The 22586-nt window shown below is 44.2% G+C and overlaps 1 protein-coding gene across 2 annotated transcripts in view; it reads left to right on the top strand.

Moving 5' to 3' along the window:
* Positions 1–22586, top strand: part of LOC311356186 (ephrin type-A receptor 6-like) — a gene marked incomplete at both ends in the record, with an annotated part of 66993 nt that overhangs the window by 32339 nt on the left and 12068 nt on the right. For both annotated transcript variants that reach the window (XM_084475942.1, XM_084475943.1), the window contains 7 exons: positions 168–323; positions 1379–1735; positions 12264–12388; positions 12736–12898; positions 14688–14793; positions 17171–17241; positions 20275–20400. In XM_084475942.1, the coding sequence (XP_084332068.1) occupies positions 168–323; positions 1379–1735; positions 12264–12388; positions 12736–12898; positions 14688–14793; positions 17171–17241; positions 20275–20400 (1104 nt within the window). The remainder of the gene's footprint in view (positions 1–167; positions 324–1378; positions 1736–12263; positions 12389–12735; positions 12899–14687; positions 14794–17170; positions 17242–20274; positions 20401–22586) is intronic.

Below are 22586 nucleotides of genomic sequence, written 5' to 3'. Positions count from 1 at the left end.
TGAATTTGAAAATGTTTTCCTATGCTAAGAAAAACGATTTGAATCGAACGAAAGATAGAGAAACAGAGAGAGCGGGAAACAAGACGTACAGACTGTCGGCTGTAGCCCACACATCACTCTCTCTACCCCTGTCTGTCTGTCTGTCTGTCTGTCTGTCTGTGCCGCAGCGTGTGAACCAGGCTTCTACAAAGCGTATGCAAGCAACGTCAAGTGCTCCAAGTGCCCTCCACACAGCTCCAGCCACGACCAGGCGGCCAGCATCTGTCACTGTGACAAAGGCTTCTACCGAGCTGCCAAGGACCCACCCAGCTCCCCTTGCTCCAGTCAGTACCAGACGCCGTGACCCCGCCTGTCTGTCTGTCTGTCAGCTAGCGCTCCTATCATCCCGCCCAATGCCTGACTGTAGCCATATGTGAATACATCTCCTGCTCTTTTGTGTAAAGACCTCAAGTGTTTCATTTTATGTTGTTTTTTTTGTCTTTTTTTGTGTATTCCCTGCTCTCCCTGAATTATTCGGTATTGTTTTCATCCATCTTTGTGAGTGTGTTGAGATGTTTCTCTGTTTGCTGTTAAATCTCCGGGCATCTCTGAGTGCTAGAAGCTAAGATGTCCTTATGTCAAAATATGAATGAGAATCAGAAAGAGCTTTATTGCTTTGTGAGATTTCACACACAAGGAACTTATTGTGACGTATTTGTGCAGAAAATATGAATGTGTAATGTCTGGCAAACACTGTCGTTAATCTTAAAGCTGCTAAAGCAAGGCTAACCCAGGAACTCCACTGATCATGAAAGTGTTGCGTCGCGTGGGATTTTGGGAAGGCTTGCCTGTGGGCAGAGGATTGCTTTGCGTTTAAGGGACAGACAAAAGTTTTGTTTTAATTAATTAATTTCGTTAATTAACAAAAATAAAAATTAACTAATTGTATTTTGCAAAAAGGAAATATTTACTTACACAATCCAGGAAAGTACTGTAATCCTTGGAAAGGCGGTGGGGGGTATTCAGTTGGTTGCCTTGTGCAACCTCACCACTAGTTGCTATTAAATTCTCACTGCAATCTCACACACACACACACACACACACACTGGACCTTTAAAGCACAATACCAGTCTAGGAGAACAAATAATCGTAACCATCTCTCCTAACGCCATACTGACAATTGGCACATTGGTTCCAAACGACCACAGTGCCATATCGCGGTCGGTTACAGTCAGGGCAGGGGCACGCATAAGCTGCCATGTCAAAAGCTCTTCAGCAGAATCGGTACAACAACAGCCATTTTGCCAAACGATCTTGGCAGCCGATGTTCTACTGAATCACCAGACCAGTATCGTCCTTTAACCTCAAGTCTCTTCCCCCCCCCCCCCCCCCCCAACAGGGCCCCCGTCTGCCCCGAGGAACCTGGTCTCCTTCATCAACGACACGGCTCTCTTTCTGCAGTGGGCGGCGCCTAGCGACGTGGGCGGCCGGAAGGACCTTTCCTACAACGTCCTGTGCCAGCGCTGCCAAGGCGGCGGCGGCGACGGCGGCGGCGACGGGGCGCGGTGCGAGCCGTGCGAGGCGGATCTGCGCTTCATCCCGCGCCCGCTGGGGCTCACGGGCACGTCGGTGGCGGTGCTGGACTTTGCGCTGCACGCCAACTACACCTTCCACGTGGAGGCGGTGAACGGCGTGTCGGGCCTCGCCGTGGTGGCGCGCGCGTTGGCCAACGTTACAGTGACGACGCACCAATCAGGTACCCCTCCCTCTATTCCTCTAGTCTAGTCTCTCTCTATCTCCCACTCTCTCTCTCTCTCTCACTTCCTCTGTCTCTTTCCGGTTCTGGTTCTCTGTTCCTCCCTCTCTCTCGCTGCATCAACCTCTTCTCACTCTCTTCCCACCTTCCCTCCCTCCCTCCCTCCCTTCCTCCCTCTGTCTATCTCCCTCTATCCCACCCTCTCTCTCTTTCTCTCTCGCTCTCTCTCACTCTCTCTCTCTCTCTCTCTCTCTCTCTCTCCCCCATATCACTTCCTCTCTCTCTCTCTCTCTCTCTCTCTCCCCATATCACTTCCTCTCTCTCTCTCTCTCTCTCTCTCTCTCTCTCTCTCTCTCTCTCTCTCGCCATATCACTTCCTCTCTCTCTCTCTCCCTCTCTCTCTCTCCCACTCTCTCTCTCTCTGTGGTTCCCCTCTGTAAAGGTCAGCGGTGAGTGCCACTTTCCTGGTGTAAATGTTGTAATTTGTCAGGGTGCTCCTGGCCGCGTCTCTCTGCCGGGAGGTAGCTGAGCGCTAGTGTTTGTTGATGCGCCCCTCACGCCCCTAAAAGGCAACCATTTATTTAGAATGGAATCTCTCTGTCAGAATCGTCTCGCTCAGGACGGGAGGAGACTCATCATCTGAGGTTGTTGTTTTCTGAGCATATTTGATGAGCGTTTCCACAGATTGTCTGCTAACTTGCTAGAACAGGATGTAGATACTCAAGTTAGGTCGGCGTGCGTGATCATTTGTGACAAATTACCGTGAAAATCAATAGAAACCCTTTGTGACATGTTTCTCGTGTCAAAGTGAATGTCATGTTATTGTGGCTTTAAAGTCTCACCTGATCCTCTTCAGATCTCAGACATCTATAACAGGAAACAGGAAATACGGTCATTAGCAGAGCGATGATGTCAGCTTGTTGGCCGTGATAGTTTGTAGTTTGGACGTTAATGAGTCAAGCAGGACAAACTGTTCCCTGCAGATAGATACCCTGTTAAGCACCTTTCTCTCTCTCTCTCTCTCTCTCTCTCTCTCTCTCTCTCTCTCTCTCTCTCTCTCTCTCTGTCTCTCTCTCTCTTTGTCTCTCTCTCTCTCTCCCTCTCTCGCTCTCCCTATTAAGTGTTTCACTTTCAACGCAATGTTATATTGTGATAATTAAAGAATATTGCTGATGCTCTCTCTCGCTGTGTGTGTGTGTGTGTGTGTGTGTGTGTGTGTGTGTGTGTGTGGGAGTGATTGTGTGTGTTTCATTGAATGCATGCATGTGTCTGTGTGTGTGTATATATGTATGTATGTATGTATGTATGTATGTATGTATGTATGTATGTATGTATGTATGTATGTATGTATGTATGTATGTATGTATGTGTGTGTGTGTGTGTGTGTGTGTGTGTGTGTGTGTGTGTGTGTGTGTGTGTGTGTGTTGGTGAAGAAATATAAATAAACAGAGGAGGTATCGAGAGAGTGAGAGAGGGGAAAGGAAAGGCAGATAGAGACATAGATACAGTGTGAGGGAGAAATAAAGATAGAGAGAGCGCGCGGGAGAGAGAGAGAGAGAGAGTTGCTGTTGCTACCGTCTCTCCTAATGAGCACTCAGTTGACCCCGGGGTCACCGTGAGGTCAGACCCAGGGTCCTCTCTGTCTCAACACTTTGTCTGAAAGCGGGCATGGGTTTGAGGTGAACCCCGGAGCCCGGGAACCTTCCAGTCCATTGACAGGCAGGCTGGAGGAAGTGAATTATTAATGGCGGGATCAGTGTGCAGGGGAGCTTATGTAGTTATAAATAGGAAACTGCAAGGATCCATTATTTCTGTCATTTTGGCTCCATGACGGAAAGTTGTGAGAGTTGTGAATAGTGTGCGGTGGGCGCAGGCGTGTTTGTGTTGATGACCGCCAGGCCTGGCCGCTACGTTATTAGTCATTCAGTTCCGGGGATGATTCCTTAATGTAGCCACCACCGGGGATATGACTAAATACGGGATCTGACTAAATACGGGATCTGACTAAATACGGGATCTGACTAAATACGGGATCTGACTAAATATGGGATTTGACTAAATACTGGTCATTAGTTTGGTTAGATGTGGATGGATTAAACTGCTTGGTCTTGCATATAATGTGATTCAGAAATGTGTGGACAGCTCAACTGGTCTGAACATCCTTATTACAGGTGACATAAACTGAAATAGTGCTTGGAAAAAATGCTGCTGAAGACGCTAGAATGGACATTTGGATAGGGCGTTTGAACCCGGCATCATGTGGACAGCGCCTGAGAGCAGCAGGAAGTCCAGGAGTTTGAGCCATATGATGTGTTTGTCTTTCTCTCTAATGAGAAACGTGTCCTCCAATGTCGGTAAGGCAGTTAGGCAGTTGGTTGCTGGGTTGTGTACACTAAAAAGTCTGCTCCTCCAACTGTTCACTTAGCACAAAAACGAGTATGATTATCTGTGTGATCTTGGTCTCTCTCACTCTATTTATAACAACACCTCTTTCAATTTATTTGACTTATTTGTTTAACTCCCATGGGCAATTTTTTAAGAGAGCAAGTGACATTGTGATTGGCAGTGGGGTGATAGATGTGTGAACAAACAGGAACCAGTTATCATATAACCAATTCTATAATATAGTTTTATCTTGAGCTCAGGTTCAGACCTTGAACAGAGAGAACCAGACAGAGTAAGGAGCAGAGGGTCCTGTTAAGTTCAGACAATAAAGTTTGTCTGGGACTGATTGTGGTCGTTTTTATTGTAAAACAAGGTATACAGTGAATAATGGTAGTGTACATGGACCATCTTTCATAGAGAACATGGTGAATCTACAGGTGACATGGAAAGAGACGTGGCTGGACTCACAATGAGTTGCACAATGAACTGAATTCTTATGATCAGAGTTTAGGTCATGGCTTAGATAAGGGTTTGTGTGTAGGGTATGGGCAAGGGTCATAATGAGTGATAGAGTTTGATTTAGAGTATTTTTTAGTGTTAGGCTTGGGTGTTGGGTTTGGCTTGCTAGGGTTGAGAGTGAGGCTAATGATAATGAAGAGGTTTATGCCTTCTGACTGCAGGGTATTTGTCAGGAAATGTGAAAGCAACAAACTCTTGCGTCTCATTGCTCCAGAGCCACCAGTTGGCATCCTGCCTGTAGTGAACCCCCCCCCCCCACCCCCCCAACACTAGGAGCCTATGAGGAAAGCATGCAGGGAGAGTTAATTAAAACAGTCTTATTTGAGCAGGCAGCTGCCAAGACATGTGGAGCTGTCAGATAATAAGAAGCATGTTCAGGCTCCACATAATAAGGAACCCGGGAGGATTCAAGCCTAGTTGACATGTTGGACCAATCCCTCCTGTGGCTGCACGTCAAACGACAGACAGGGACAGACCTGCCCCACCGTCTGCCAGGGTGGTACGATCCACCCGGTACTTCAATTTGTCATCAACATGAGGATGATCCAAATGTACCAGAAAGAGGGGTGGGGGCATGGGGGGTTGTTCCAGCCAGCAGATAAGCAGCAATCCGACGACAAGCCAGCATGTCACAGTTTCTGTAGGAAAAGGAAGCCATTTCTATTTTTAATTTGTTGGTTGATTGATTGATTGATTGATTGATTGATTGATTGTCTTTATTTCCAACATGTAAGCAATAAAAACAAAGTTAAAATAGTAGTAGAAGAATAAATAAAACAAAAGCAAAAACAGACACACTTTCCACATGCCCGAAAGGGGGTAGGAGGAAGTAAAAAACATATCTAGTCCTACCCCTTAACAGTTAATTTTTCAGAGGGATATCTAGGCTGCAGTGTGTATGTGGGTTTGCTAAACTTACATGTCGCTGCACAGCCAGAAGTCCATCAATGTCAGCAAGACACTGTTTTACTCGGGTAACATGTTTGTTACTATATCCGGCTCGCAGGTCTTCGGGGAGCTGCTAGTGGTCAGTTGGTGACAAGTTGTGGTCCCATAAAGATCTGTGGCATTAAGCAAACTGGTACCTTCTAGCTACAACTAACAGGGAAATGTATCATATGTATCTCGATGAATGCACACCCTTTTTGGTGCTGATGTTAGGGGTGGTGGCGGTTGAAGTGCAGGTGCCGTCAAGGTACCAGTTGGTGATACCGCTGGTTGCGGTGGTGCAGGGGAGAAGCTATGGGCGGTGATGCCAGTGCAACGCACTGGGGCCCACGAGGCCCCCGGGGGCCCTAGAGGGAAAAAAAAACAAAAAAACATATATATATTTTTTTTTAATTGTGGAGAAGCGCTGTGCGTTCACGCAAGGAGAGTGACAACAACATTACGATGAGCTGTGCGAGGCTGAGAGGCTCAGTGACCCGGAGAGCCACTTCAGGGTCATCGTTTTTAATGCCAGCCTGGCCATCATTATCAATCAGCTACTGCAGAGATTCATTGCTCTGCGTGAAACCACTGAACTTTTCCAGGCTATCCAACCTTCAGAAGTGAATAGTGCCACTGATGATGCCCTGTATGCACAGCGCCTTGCTGACCACTCCCGACAGGGACATAAGCCCATGTTTCCCGAGCCAAGTTTGCTTTTGATTAGGCCACCGTTGTGCTGTTATGGAAATAGGGTTGCGTGTTGAGCTGAATGGATTACTTGCGTTCTGTTTTTGATCGTAGGCTAGTGATGCAAATAGTCACTGTCCGTGGTTCTAATAATGAGTGTGTGTGTGTCCTTTTTACATCTCTGCTCGGATTTGAATGCGTTGTGTTGTGTAGGGATGAAGTCCCTGTCCATGGTTCCAGTAATGATTGTGTGGCTGTAGGCCTAGGCCCCATGGGGAGCGGATGCATGTTCATCGGGTGCGGGGGATGGGTGGGTGGGGGCGGATGGCGGGGGGGGCCCAGTGCAAGACTTGCCCCGGGGCCCAGCGCAACGAAGCTACGCCACTGCCGCGGTGGTGGTGGTAGTGCTTGTGGTGGTGTTTGTACTGCTAGTGGTGGTGATGGTGGTGGTGGTGATGGTGGGGATAGTGGTGCTGCTCGTTGTGGTGTTGCCGGTGGTAGTGGTAGTAGTGATGGTGGTGGTGGTAGTAGTGATGGTGGTGGTGGTAGTAGTGATGGTGGTAGTGGTAGTAGTGATGGTGGTGGTGGTGGTAGTAGTGATGGTGGTGGTGGTAGTAGTGATGGTGGTGGTGGTAGTAGTGATGGTGGTGGTGGTGGTAGTAGTGATGATGGTGGTGGTAGTAGTGATGGTGGTGGTGGTGGTAGTAGTGATGGTGGTGGTGGTAGTAGTGATGGTGGTAGTGGTAGTAGTGATGGTGGTGGTGGTAGTAGTGATGGTGGTGGTGGTAGTAGTGATGGTGGTGGTGGTAGTAGTGATGGTGGTGGTGGTAGTAGTGATGGTGGTGGTGGTAGTAGTGGTGGTGGTGGTGGTAGTAGTGATGGTGGTGGTGGTGGTAGTGATGGTGGTGGTGGTAGTAGTGATGGTGGTGGTGGTAGTAGTGATGGTGGTAGTGGTAGTAGTGATGGTGGTGGTAGTGATAGTAGTGATGGTGGTAGTGGTAGTAGTGATGGTGGTGGTGTTAGTAGTGATGGTGGTGGTGGTAGTAATGCTGCTGGTGGTGGAGGCCCCGGTGGGAGGAATTAGGTTGGAAGAATGCAAATATTCTTTCCAGGGTGTCTGTGGGGGTGCTGATGTTGCGACTGTTTAGATTGGATTGACTTGTCAAACTGTCAGCACAGCTTTAATAAAATAACTGACAGAAACACACACACACACACACACACACACACACATACACATATACACACATGCACAGGCATGCACCGGCATGCGCATACACACACACACACACGCACGCATGCACGCACGCACACACACACACACACACACACACACACACTCACTAAAATACACACACACACACACACACACACACACACATCTGTTTGACCCACATAGAAGGCTTGCACAGGGCTTTCTCAAACGCTCGTTCTCTCTCTCTCGCTCTCTCTCTCTCTCTATCGCTCTCTCTCTATCTCTCACTCTCTCTTATTCACATTCACGCATAACGGCCAACATGAGGCATAGGGTACCAGTCTGGCAGCCCCCTGCTGCTGGAACTAGTGGTGGAGTTTGTGCGACACACTGGCTGAATGCTTTCATGGCTTGTCTCACGCACAGCCACGGACACACACACACAGACAAAGTGATCACTCACACACTTAATGACTTGACGAAGAAATTTAGAATTTATTCTTTGTTCATATCAATTTCGATGGTTTATAATAGCGACCATAATGGAAATTCAAGAGTTTTCAGAATAAATATCATCTTTCCTTTATATAAGGTTAAGGTTTGTCGGTTGTTGTTGTGTTTTCGGGCTGTGTTGTTATTGTTGTTGTTCATTTGCCAGCCTCAACTGTTTATAGGAGTTGGATGGTACCTAGACCACATTATTCCTACCTAGCTATCATTATGGAGGGTAATTCATTACATTGATTGTCGTTATATAGCGCTGTTGATGGCAGCTCAGCCAATCAGAGAAGGAATTACGTTTTTGCTCGGCGTTTCAAATGAGGGATGTTATATAAGATGGATTTTTCTCCCCACGTTCAGACCTTTTGGAGAAAATATGTTAATGCATCGTTATCCTTTTAATTACTCTAAATGTATTCATTACGATTACTTATCCCCCTGCCCCCAGTCCTGCCTGTGTACGCTGCATATTTATCCTTTTTGTTGGAGGGAGATGTGCAATTACAATGTTTCTCTGGAAAGACGACGAGTTAATTGCCTTTAATGACAGCATGATATATTAGAAGTTCAAACTCAAAAAAAAAACTCAAATTCAACTCTCACCCTTAAACCCCTAATATTGGCTCAGTCCTGCAGTGCTCTGCCGGCGATAGACATTCGTGGTTATCTTAGAAGCTATCTTTTCAATGATTTTTATGGCGCGATATTGCAGCCTTGGAGAATGTGATGCGTACGAAATTCAGAGAGATCGTAATGGCTTAAAAAATAGTTCAATGAATGCAACCTGCGTACTGTTAAAAAATACGAGAAAGTTGAATAAATACGGTTTGGTAGTGATGGACGTTTTGTTCTGTTCCATGGGTACCTGGGAGTTAAGCCCCAGTCCCAGGACAAGTTGTGTCTCTAGCTGTCTCCGCCTGGAGGCAGCTCTGAAGCAGGAGGCAGGGTAGACACTTCTCCACTGTTAGGAGAATTTTTTTTTTAACTCCAATTTAAATGTCATATCTCTATCTTCAATTTTGAATATTTTCCTGTACTTTCTTAGCCTGGGCACGAGACGAATCTTGCAAGCACGTGTTTCCTCTGCAGATAAGGTCTGGCTCCCCCTCCCATACAAGAAGATTTCTGCCCGGTGCGAGATAGACTAACCAATCACAATCGTTTATCTATGAGGTGGGATAAACACGATGACAGTGCAGAGGAGCACCAAAGAGGCATTTGAACAGCAACAAAGATGGCTGCTTCTAATGTAGAACGTCTGTTCATTCCACAATCGAGACAGTAATAAACAAATGGGACGGTATATTTCCACTTAAAGAACAAATGACGAACAGAGAAGAAAGATGTATTTTCTGCAAACATGTTTTCTGTTTAGAATTTTTTCGACGCTCATTGTTATGGTTGGTTGTAGGCCTATCCAACTGCACCTGTTGGTGATGCCCCTTGGAAATTGAAAATGAACGGAGAGGTTCAAGTGCAGATGTGCAGAGGCCTTAACAGCCGCATTTCCCGTCTGGGATTTAAAAGAACAATCGTATTGCATCTTATCTGTCATCATTTTTGCTTCCACACCTGTTGCTTTCTGCTGTAATTTTTATGTTTTTTACAAATAATTTTATTTTAGGGATCTTAATTCTGTATCTGTATTCATTTTTTAACTATTTCTTACCTTATGATAATATTATGAGTTGAGAGTTCAGATCCTTAACTTTGTACAGTTATATCTCTGCTGTTTGATGTGCTGTTAGCATGGTTATATAAGACCTGTGTTTACTATCGGACGTGGGCAGTATCAAGTACGTCAGACAGTAGCAATACAAACTCCTTTAGCTGCTTTACTTTCACGCTTTTTATCATGCCAATAAAATTGAGGCCAAACTGAAGTATTTCCACACTCACTCATGTGCTTATATAAATGGTTATTATGAGGTGTGTTTAATGAGATTTGACCATGTAAGCCTGATCTCCTACCACAGGTTTGGGTCGGTCACATGCAGAGTGTGTTCTAAAATGGCGTCAACCTTTTTCAGTTCCTGTTTCCATTTTCTACATTTCCCTTTTTGTTGGCCTGCGTTTTCAAATGATCCCTCTCCTCCTCCTTCTCCCCTCATCATCCCCTCTTCTCTTCCTCACCACATCCCCTCATCCTGCTCTTCTCCTCTCCTCCCTTATTCCCCCTCTCCTTCCTCTCATCCTCCTCCTCCTCTGCTCCCCCTCTCCTCCCCTCCTCATCCTGTCCTTCCCCTCTGTTGCTCTCATTCTCTCCTCCTCCTCCTCTCATCCCCTGCTCCTCCATTCCTCCTCTCCTCCCCTTTGCTCCTCTCCTCCCCTCTGCTCCTCTCATGCTCTCCTCCTCCTCTCATCCCCTGTTGCTCCCCTCCTTCTCTCCTTCCATATGCTCCTCTCATCCTCTCATCCACCACTGCACCCCTTCCTCCTCCTCTACTCTCTCCCCTCTGTTCTTCCTTCCCCTCCTCCATCTCTCTTCCTCCCCTTCTCCTCTCCTCCACCCCTCCTCCCTCTCTCTCTGGGAATAAGGCCGTTTTCTATTTATACTCTCAGATGCTCGGAGATTTAACCTCCTGGGACACCCAACTCTCCCTGCGCTCTCTCTCGCTCTCTCTCTCTCTCTCTGCCTTTTCAGTTCTCCTCTCCCTCTCGCCCCCATCCCCTCTTTCTCACTCTATTTTTTTCACTCTCTACTGTTCCCTCCGTCTCCCTTCATCCATATCTCTCTTGCTCTCTTTCTACCACTCCTCCTCTCTCCCCCTCCCTCCCTCTGTCCCTCCTTCCCCTCCTCTATATCTCTATCTCTCTTTGACTCTGAAAGTGGGTGTTAACCTATTTTCCATGTTGCCAATAAACAATATTTCTCTTATTGGTTGCCAATGTGGTGTATTGTTCTCTAGTTGTGATTAAACTAATGATCATTAATGAATTATCTAGCTGGGCCACTCAACCATTTCACTAGCTAATTGGTTGATGGATTTACAATCAAACAAACGTACGCACACATGCATGCAAGCATGCACACACGCACACACGCATATCATACACAGACACACATGAATGCACACAGACACATATACAAACACAAATGCAGACGTACACAAACACACATTCACAGAGAGCTAATTCATTTATATTTGTATTTCAATTTGAGTTTTCACCAGATACCATGACCTAACTAATCCAGACTGAATTATACATAGAGTGAAAGGAAGCGAAAGAAGGGACCAGAGAAAGGAGGATAGGATGAAGGGACGTATTTTATTGGGATATTCAGGTAAATGATAACATTCAAACACAAATAGTACAAATAGTACATAGTACAGTATTATGCTGCCTGCCTGTTTGTTAGCAATTATTTCAGCAAAGGATAGATCCACATACATTCTATGTATCCTTTATATATATAATACTTTATTTGATTTGTATTGCATCACTCGGCCATACAGCCTATTTTAGCTTGGGGAGAAACAAAAAAAGGTTTGGCATCCAATTAAACCCTCTTTAGTAAACATTGAGAGTATCATTGTACTCTGAATACATGACAGCTGTGAAAATAAGCAATGTGTAGTCAGGGTATTTACAATGATAACGCTACATATGTGTGTCGATATGATGACAAAGTTGGGAGTGTGAAGACAAACATGCGTGAAAATCGTGCGTACCATGCGTGTAATGATGTTCAAGACACTGTCAACGAAGCGTGTCAACTCCTCCGTGCAGGGAATCTGGAGAAAGTTTAATTTCCGTCACATCAAAACTCCATTTGCCCCATTATTCGCCGTGTAGTGTACACCAAAGTGACAAATATGTCCCAGCTGCATACATATTTGATAAGGAATAATACTCTTGTTTGTGTAAAATGAAAGCTGTTAGCTTGGATGATACTTGCTTGAATCTGCTTGCTTGGATGCTACTGGATGACTCCTGTCCAGCATTTTCTACACATAGAAAGATCAGTGTTGACTCCGACAGACAAACCTTGTTGGCTCCAGTTGACATAATAGTGATGTGGGTTATTTTCTTCTGGTACCTGGGATAGTAAGCTTGGCTTCACTCTTCAGCAGAGAACTTTAAAATTGGCGAGATATCACCCTGTGTCTATCGGTGTCCTGGGTAACACAAGGTGTTCGGAAAAATCATGTTTCCTTTTTATAAATTTATTTTTTATGCATTTTTTTGTCCATTGGTATTGTCGGCCCAAGGATTGAACAGGGAACTGTTAAAAAAGTTTTCCTGACAACCACAACTGTACACTAACAACGTGACACACTTTTGCTCCCTGTGTGATGTCTCCATCAGGTCCTGCTCTGGTGGGGGTCGTGAACAGGGACTGGTCGTCTCTGAGCAGCATCGCCATCTCCTGGACAGAGGTGGAGCAGCCCCCTGCTGACATTGTGGACTACGAGGTGAAATACTACGAGAAGGTACTGACACACTCCTCCGCCGTCTCTTCTTTATCTAACGCTACTGTATTATACTTAATTGCTATTGTATTATTATATCCCAAATCTCCTGTCTGGGATCAATAAACACATCTTATCTTAACTCATTATGAGTTATGCCTTCCACTGAAAACATAACTTTTTGCATCCTGGTATCCACAGCGTCCATACAGTTCTTTATTTTTTTTTTCAGTGATGAAGACACAGCATATAGGTAGCGACACTTAAGTATTTTGTCACTGTAAATGAAAAAGGGTAATGCAGGAAAAAAAAGGGATGTGACATCCTGTCCAACAGCCGTTTCCTCCTCCTCCTCCCTGCCTCTCCAGGAGCAGGAGCAGCTGAGCTACTCGTCCACCCGCACCAAGCTGCCTAGTGTTGTGGTGACGGGCCTGAAACCCGGCACCCTCTACGTGTTCCGCGTGCGTGCCCGCACCGCCGCCGGCTACACGGCTTACTGCCCCAAGTTTGAGTTTGCCACTGTGGAGGAGGGTAAGGCGAGAAGTCTGTCCAGACTCTCTCTAAATAGATCCCACCGTCTGTGTTTTTGCAAGCTTGGAGCCATTGTGAGGTTGACTATTTACTACTATTTATATAGTACTGCACATTCTTCAGATACATGTCATTAATGAGCAGGTGGGGTTAGACCTTAGCTTAAGGATGAATGCCGGAAGCGTGTGAAGATTTGGGGTTCGAACCCCGAACCCTTTCTGCTGGGAGTCCAACACACTTTCTTCTGGTTCGGCGTGTATCTAAAGCGACTTACAAGTGAGGCTGGGAGAAAAAAAAAGTACGATCAGAATGAGTGGAGCATAACTTCAGAGAGCTGTACAAAAATGTGCAGAGTTATAACAATTATAAAAACAATTTACTAGTGTTAGTCAAGTGCATAATAGGAGATTGACTTTGATTTTAATTTTATCCTGGATTGTTCTGGAACAGTGAGAGAATCAAAGCTCTAATCAAAGATGGAATATGTGTTCATGTATGATGATTTAAAAGACAGTAAGTTCGCTTTAATATTTGCCAATAACCATACCAGACCAACTGAGCATAAACAATTATGAGTGACATGATTTAAGTTAAAATTTTGTTTTAGTGTTAGCTTGGCTGCACACAATTGTCTGTGAGTGTATGTACCTGCCCGTGTGACAGAAGTGTGATAGCAGTCCGGTTCAACAGGGACAAAACAGTCTCGCTCTCTCTCCAGAGACAAACAGATCTGTCTGTAATCCTATAAGATATGCTCATATTAGGGCCACGTCAATAGACTCTTAATCATGGAGACTTGCTTTATGTCGAAGACATTTTCATTAAAGGGTGGGGTTGTGCTTTGCATTTCATCGTTGACCGGGGAGACACGGAGTAAGAGAGAATAAATAAACAAGGTGCACACCATCCTCGGGGGGAATATTAGAAAGGCGGACATGGTAGATCAAGCTTCGCGACAACCTCACGTCACAGTGAGATATGATGTTCGCTTGGTGGAATTATGCTCCAATAACATCAGATTAGTAAAGCAAGGGAGTAATAACAACAAAGCAAGGGAGTAAAAGGGGTCTATTGGCCGCTGGACCTGATTATGTTCAAGACTGTGGATCTCTTTTGGAGCTTTGGCAGCTATCGCCATGCTGCTGGTCATTATATTCATTCATTATATTCGACACAAACTATTCACTATTTAGCCAGTTGCTTTTATCAATTTGAAGACATTTTCTTAAGTATAACCATGTTGCCGAGGCTGAGTGGATTCAGAGCTAAATCCCGAACATATGCTGACACTCGTTCCCATCCGCTTCTCACCTGCATAAACATAGGATTTATTTTTGTATTGGGTACTGAATATTATAAATGGTTGTCTACAGGATGTACACAAATGATGCCCACAGCTGAATAATTCCCACTTTTTTATCCATTAAAGAAGCCGGTCTGATTTGTGTTTTAACACCCATAACCTCTGAATGTGCCTTGCAAAAGGTTTCTAGAAAATTGTTGCCTTGTTAAAATACTATATCTCAATCATGATTCCTCCCTTCTACTCCTCCTCTCCTCCTGATCTCTCACTACATTGGTGTATCTCCAACTCAATATCTTCTCTCCTTGTCTTGATCTTCTCCTTTGTCTCTCCTCCTCTCTCCTCCCCCTCCTCCTTCTGTCTCATCACTCTTTACCCTACTCTCCCCTTTCCTCCTTGCTGTCTCCTCCCCCTCCCTCCTATCTGCCCCTCCTGCTTATCTCCTCCCCCTCTTCTCCTTTCGCCGCCATTCTTTCTCCTCCTAAGATCCTAACGTTGCAGATCATGGTCAGGTGTTGGTGGTGGTCACGGCGGCAGTGGGGGGCTGCTCTTTACTTGTGGTCCTCACCCTCTTCCTGCTCATCACAGGAAGGTGAGCTCCATGTCTGGCTTGGTCTCTGCCTCCTCTAGTGGTCTGTTCTATGTCTGTCCGTGGTTCTGGGGGTCTGGTCTATGTCTCTTTAGGTCTCTGCCTCCTCTAGTGGTCTGTTCTATGTTTGTCTGGGGTTCTGGGGTTCTGGCCTATGTCTCTCTGGGTCTCTGCTTCCTCTAGTGGTCTAATCAAGTGTTTCCCAACCCCATAAGTACAGCTCAAGTAATCCATCCACACCCAACCACAAATGTTAGGGTTAGGGTTAGTATTATAGTGGACATTCATTGAGTTATTGAGTTTGTTATTGAGATTGTAGTAGACTTGCCTATGTGTATGACATGGCGTTAATTTTAACATCCTGACGGTGCTGGGACAATGGCGTTGTATGCTCTGACATGGCTCTACTCCGGCCCAAAAATCTCTGGAAAATCAAGCATAGTGATTTTGTGTACCAAAAAAAGTCCCCCCTGGACCCTGCTATTCCCTACACACCCCCCTTGTTGGGTACCCCTGGTTTGGTCCATGTCTGCCTGGGTCTGTGGTGCTCTCTCCTCCACCCAAACCCCCACAAGACTTGCTCCAATCAGAGCCGGCTAATGGGTCGTCGGGCGATAGCTAGACACTCTCATTTTCCAGCTGGTTGACCCTCTTTCTGCCTAATTACCCAGCATGCAGTGGTGCATTAGCTCTCTGGTTTAATCAGCCGCGGCTGGCCTGCTCAAGATGCTCTTGTCAGTTTTCCTTAGATACCACATTTACTCCTGGTTCGGGCAGGTTTTAATGGGATTGGTGCATATTTTAACCGACATAGAGGGAAAAATAAAAATGTTAAAGCTACACTATGCACTATTTTTCCTTGGAGCTTACAAGAACCCAGACTGTTCTGTCTTGCTCCTCTTTTTGTCTCTTACCTCTGAGATGGAAGGCTGCAATGTGTGTTTTGGTGGTATTATTCAGAGGTTACGAGTGTTGAAAGTGAAAGTGTATTACAGCTCTGTTGTCTCTTAAGGGGCTACACTGCAGACGCAAATCGATATATGAGAGCATGGCTTGTAAATGCAGAAATAGAATAGTCTATTTATGAATGTATGAATAAGATGAAAACGTGTAATAGCCCACATTTTAAGTGGTATTGCTTATGTGTGTTGTGTTAATTATGTTTGTTTGTTCATCTATTAAGCTCATTTTGTAATTTTTTTGAGGTTACTTTTTTATTGTGCAAAGACTTCAGGAGATTAGATGCATCTATTTAGACGTAAGCATTAGCTGCTATATCACTTTTTCATAATTGTTAAGTATAAACTTAGAAGAAAGGGTTTTTTATAACAGAGTTGTCCTGAACCATGAAAGGCAAACTAACAAACCTAAACCAAAAGGCACTAGGGATCGAATTGTAAAGCCTCCTTTATATTCACTCTCGGGCTCTTTTAATCTTCAGCAGGCAAAAAAGATAAAAATTAATGAATTGTACATTGTACCTGTTCTATTAAAGATGCTAAATTCTTTAACCTTTGTGCTTGCATAAAATGTGCTTTATTGGTGCGCAACCTTTGGACACAAAGAGAGAGAGCCCCAGTACAACAAAAGCACAACAGGTATTCAACAAAGTCTTGTGATGGAGAGATCGTATTCACTGTTGATGAATGTCACAGGTTATCTGTTGTGGGTGCGAGGGATAGTATGGTTTGATGTCTATTGGGGTTCAGCTGTAAGAGCTACAATGCCAAGTGTTTGTTGCCAGTGCACTTGATCCTATATTGAAGGTGCTATAGTATGCTAACTATTAAAGATGTTCCGATACCATTTGTTCCTTCCCGATACCGATTCCAATTCCTGAAGTTGAGTATCGGCCGATACAGACAATATACCGATACAGCATCTAGCACTGTAACTACTAATTTCAGTTGTTCTTATTGAAGGGTTGAAGGGACTTTACGATGACAGCAATGTATGTCGGTTCCTGTCGACAATTGTCTTTTTAGAACTAGATCATTTACATTTATAATATATAATTATAATAAAATATTTGTATTCTTGTAGTTAAGCGTGAGCATCCATGTTTTTCCGACTTGGTAGCTCGAACGCACGTGGGTCGGAGATGACGTGTTTCCCATTCCGACTTTCCACCTCTGACCATAAACAAACGCCTTCTACCTGCACGTGTTTGTGATGTTCTTTGCCTGTGTAGTAAATGAGCTAGTCATTTGATGGTATCGGATCGGCGCATAGATTTGCGTACTCGCCGATACCCGATATTGCATTTGAGGAAGCATCAGAGGAATTTCTGATTCTGGTATCGGTATCGGAACAATTCTACTAACAAAATCTCATGCTTTAGGCGTCAGTGCTTAAATGCTCATTATATCTTGTGATTCAGGTGTCAGGGCTACATAAAGGCCAGGATGAAGTCAGAAGAGAAGAGAAGGACCCGTCTGCAGAGTGGCCACGGTAAAGACCTTCTACCTTGTTTACCTGCTGCTAAACTGTTCTCCTGCTAGCTGACACAATTCTACGTGGCACAGGATAAACTGTTCCCCTGCTGGTAGACATAATGCTACATGGTACAGGATAAACTGTTCCCCTGCTGGTAGACATAATGCTACATGGTACAGGATAAACTGTTCCCCTGCTGGTAGACACAATGCTTCATGGTACAGGATCAACTGAAATTAGCCCGCTATTCTCCAGACGAGCTAAATTATCGTCTTATCGTAACCCTAAAAGTACATAACCCATACAATAAATTACAATACATGAGTTCACAGCTGCACGCGTATATAGAAAATGTTTGTTTTTTTATTATTATGTTACACCTTTCCTGCTGTCGGCTCTCAGACCGTAGTCGAGGAGCACAGGGGAGACGTTCCCTCCAGGGCCGATGTTCTCAGCCTTCACTTTGACCGGCAGTGGGTCTGCTTATAGGTCAGAATGAAGCGGCCACCGATTCTTGACAGGCTGGGTGCTTTATTCTTAGTCTCTCTAACTTTACAGTACACGTTTGCACAGACACAGCCGGACTTCCTTCATTACTCCAATAAACTGACACGTTACCTGCTCTCCTCACTCGCCGACGTCTCTCACACACACACTGCCGTTCTCGCGCACACATGCTACTCTCGTAACACTTATTATTTACAACAGTCAGCTGAACATTATAGGGTCCCATCCTTCCACTCCCTGTTTTCCCTCAGTTAAATACGTAAATCAACTACATTTGTCCCAGTGTTTGTTAGATATGAAATGAAGCAAAAAAAATACGCTCTCTTTCTCCGGTAACGTCGTTCGTGACGCCTTTCTTCTTCGTCATTTCTTCTATTTGTCTCTTACTCATGCATCACACAGAATCACAAACACACACACACACACACACACACAATCACAAACACACACACACACTGACATTGTGTGACATCATATATATGATATATCACATTTAAATATCTACCCTTTTCAGCATATGAATGCTGACATGGCTATATTAAGGCTAGCTAGGGTACAGTATTGAAGACATGGCTATGGGGAAGCTAACAATACTACGGTAAGGCTAGCTATCCTTACGGTAATTTAACAAGGCTATAGGAAAGCCTCAGGCCTACAGTATTAAACGGTACGGCTAACAAGGCTGTATAACGCAGGGTTGCCAACTCTCACGCATCTGGCGTGACACTCACGCTGTCAGCATCAATCTCGCACTCTCACACACACGCAAGAGATATCACGCCAAATAGCCCATCTTTGAAAAAATAATAATAATCTACTTTTTTCCGTCCATTCACTGTTGATCACTCACTACTAGACCACAGAATATACAGGAAACACGCTCGTTAGATCTATCTATCTATCCATCTATTCGGACCTACTGCATTGACTGCAGTGCAGGCTGATCTACAACGTCCTCCGCGCACCTTTCTCTGTCACCACTGCCAACGTTACGTTTGTTTTATTACTGTTGTTTTTTTAACGCAATTAATGCGGATACTCCGTTATTTGGTTTCATTGACTTACTCAACACTTAACCTAAAATTACAGCCAGGGTATCAAAATGAACAAGAACATCAAATGTGCATTTTTATGTGATTCCCAACATTTGAACAAGAGAGAAAGATGGTAAAAAGATACCTCAAAGAGCTTTTCAGAGATGGCGTGATCCTTTCCAAAAACTCTTCCAGTCTGTCTCCCTCCCTCCTTCCATGTATTCTGTCTCTGCCTCTGTGTGGATTGTGGACTTTGTTGGAATTCAGCTAGAAATTGTTAGTTTGGTGTTACTTAGCCTATCTTTTATTTATATTACAAGTGCCTTTCGAGCTAAGCACAGAAAGAACAAGTCAATATAGGCATGCGCGCTCTTCACATGCCAACTGACATTTTGCAGAGTCTCACTCCAGCCAAAGTCCCAAAGTTGGCAACCCTGGTATAAGGCCAGCCAGGGTTCGGTATGGTTAACACTCTGTATAAGGCTAGCCAGGATATGGTACAGATAACATGGCTCTCCTCTAACCTCTCCACCTCCTCCACGATCTCCTCCTAGACCTACACCCCCTCTCCACTACCTTCAACCCCCCCTCCCTCCACCTCCACCCCATCGCTTCCACTCTTCATCCTCTTCACCAACACCATCTCCAGCCTTTCCCCTCTCCACCACCCTGCTCGCCACCTCTACCTTCTCTTCCCCCCCTCATCCACTACTCTCTTCCTCCTCCCTCTCCACCTCCTCCTCCTCCTCCACCACCTCCTCCCTCTCCACCACCTCCTCCCTCTCCACCACCTCCTCCCTCTCCACCACCTCCTCCCTCTCCAACCACCTCCCCCCTCCTCTCCACCTCCAGCTGACACCACTAACTAGTACCCTAGACATCTCTCTCCCTGGGCGTGGGAGGGAACCAAGGAGAACTACAGCTTCCTGCGTGTGTGTGTGTGTGTGTGTGTGTGTGTGTGTGTGTGTGTGTGTGTGTGTGTGTGTGTGTGTGTGTGTGTGTGTCACCTAGCTGACACACTGAGACAGCTCAGACTGCAGACACAAACACACAGCATCTGAATAATTTTTTTTGCACATATGGAGGACATGTAGAAACTGCTTTGTACTTTGTTGCCTGTTTGTCTGTATGGCGAAATGGATATGTGCTAATGCAATGCAAATAGAAAACTCAGCATCTGTTCTTTTTTGAAATAATTGTATTTTATAGATTATGGTTTAAAAATCATAGAAATCTCTCCCGAAATAACAAAATATATTTTCATTCTTCAGAACGTAGCGAGAGAAAAAGAGTGTACAGAGTTAATGAATTGTAATATATTGCTTGAATCGTATTATTTTCTGCATTGTTCGTGCTGTTTTAATTAAATTAATTAAAAAGAAAAAAAAAAAAGAAAAAAATTATATTTCATTCAATTTCAGTTCTTCTCGTAGAGTCTGATGTAACCTGAGGCTAGTGCGGTTGAAATAATAATGTATTCACCGAGGATGCTGTATGTGTACTGCAGTGCCCTTCTCCGGCGTCAGGACCTACGTGGACCCCGACACGTACGAAGACCCCACCCAGGCCGTGGAGGAGTTCACCAGGGAGATAGACCCCTCTCGCATCCGCATTGAGAGGGTCATCGGGGCAGGTGACATATTACACACATACCTAAAACATGGCCTAAGTATACACAGCAAGTGATACACTAGTACTATCTAGTATGGCCAGTGTTGTCGTGTTCTGTTTTATTCTACTTTGTCCAGTGCTGTCATGTTCTGTTCGGTTCTATTCTGTTCTATTCTATCCGGTTACTGTTACATTTAATTGAAATCCTGAGAGGAATCATGAGAAGAGTAGGAACAGAGGGAAAATGAACATGAAGTACACCTTCCTTCTCCCTTGAAGACACATCGTGGTCACATGCTGGGTTGTTTGATGGAGAAATGTAACCCTGCAGGCCGGGTTTACAGCAAGCTACATAACATGTCCCCTGCAGGCTAATGACAGCCTTTTACACCTACTGGTGAACATGCAATGCAATGCAAATAGAAAACTCACCATCTGTTATTTTTTTTAAATAACTGAACTCAGCCTCACCAAGCTTTTTCTGCCAAAACATCTGCTGTAATACAAGGCTTTTGTGAAAGGAGACGTTTTAACACTTATTGAGAAGATGTCGCTGCTACGGAACTTTAGCTGTAGCTTTGGGAGTAAAAAGTATCCAGACCTCAGTCAAACATCACTGTCCAGGGACAGTTAATAGATAATAGATGCATCATTATCGTAAAGATAAGCAAAAAGTGAAAAATCTTCTCACATCTTTATATACAAAGTATTGTATTTCCATTTATCGTAAGACAATTCTAGGTGGGGCTGAGAACAATCAAAGGGTCCGATCCATAGACAAGAATTTAGGTGCTGCATGAACAAGTTTCCATCTGCAATTAATTTACAAAATGCCATGTTTTACTAGAATTTTTCTGATTCATATTTCATCCGACCCTTATTGCTCTGTCAAAAGGATAGAACTACAGGCACACGGACAGACAGACACACAGATATATATATATATATATATATATATATATATTAGGGCTGTAAAAATTAGCGGGTGAATAACAGGTTAACACAATCTTATTTTAACGTGATTAATAAAAATTTACGCATTAACGCACATTCTCTTTTTTTTTATTTTTTCATTGTGATTTTGAAAGGTTTTTCCCACAGAATGTCAATATTCATATCAGAATTCATTTTTGTTTTTAGTTCCACCTACTTGACATTCAATTACACTTGCAGTAAGTGACTGCCTGATTACAATTCCCAAATCTGTGATGCTACTTATTTGAATTTAACTACACTTGTAGTATCTGTTGGTTAACAATTCTACTAATTAACTGCCTGTTTACAATTCCCAAATATGTGGTGTTCCAAGTTTCATATTCATCCCACACAAACTCCCTCAAGATTACTTGGTCAAGTTTTTGCTTAATAAGTACATTTGGTATGAATGACGTGTCACTCCATTTGATAATCTCATTTAACTTAAATTGGAGTGGATTTAAAATATTATTTTAAAAGTGCGAGTTAATCGCAAGTTATCTCACCAATACTATGTGATTAATCGGGCTAAAAAAAAATGAATCGTTTGACAGCCCTAATATATATATTAAAAGCCCACTATGCAGGATCGGCAATTCCTTCGCTGTTTTCTCGGTTTGCGCTTGCATTTTTCTCTACAGAGCTCCCCCTACAGCTTCGGAGTAGATATTTTACAACACTGTCGTAACAACTCGTTGATGAGCCTCCCCCACCCACTTCTACGCTGGCCATGTGCATTTGTTTTAAAAGAAGCCGGCGAATGCGTGGAGCCATGTCCGAGGTAGGTGTTCATAAAGAGTAGGTTATACATTTTGAAATAGTGTATTTTTGTGTTGTGTTACAATAAACATAAACCAATCCTTTTTATATAGTTGACCGGGAAGAATTGTTTTATCTTTGGTTGTTGAACAGAACGATCAGTGTAAGTGTTGGCCAACATAATAGATAACGATAACATGATAACAATTTGCGCCGCAATCGTACATTTATGTATATTCTCAGGTACGTGTAGTAATCCAAGTTGTAATTTATATATATCATCAGGTCAGTGTATGATATTGCAGGAATCAACTTCGACCGCTTTGTCCGAGTTCGCACCTCAGGCTATAGGCACTAGACCTAGAAAGCCCAGAACTCCACAGGGGAGAACTCAAAGAGGGGGGAAGGCTCAAGGACCTGGACCAGAAAAGACTGGAAGAGCTCCAGAAGCGGCGCACAGCAGAGACAAAGGTT

Source organism: Micromesistius poutassou (assembly GCF_964030765.1).
Source record: "Micromesistius poutassou genome assembly, chromosome: 12".
NCBI lineage: Eukaryota > Metazoa > Chordata > Actinopteri > Gadiformes > Gadidae > Micromesistius > Micromesistius poutassou.
This window is presented reverse-complemented; position numbering and strand designations above follow the sequence as displayed.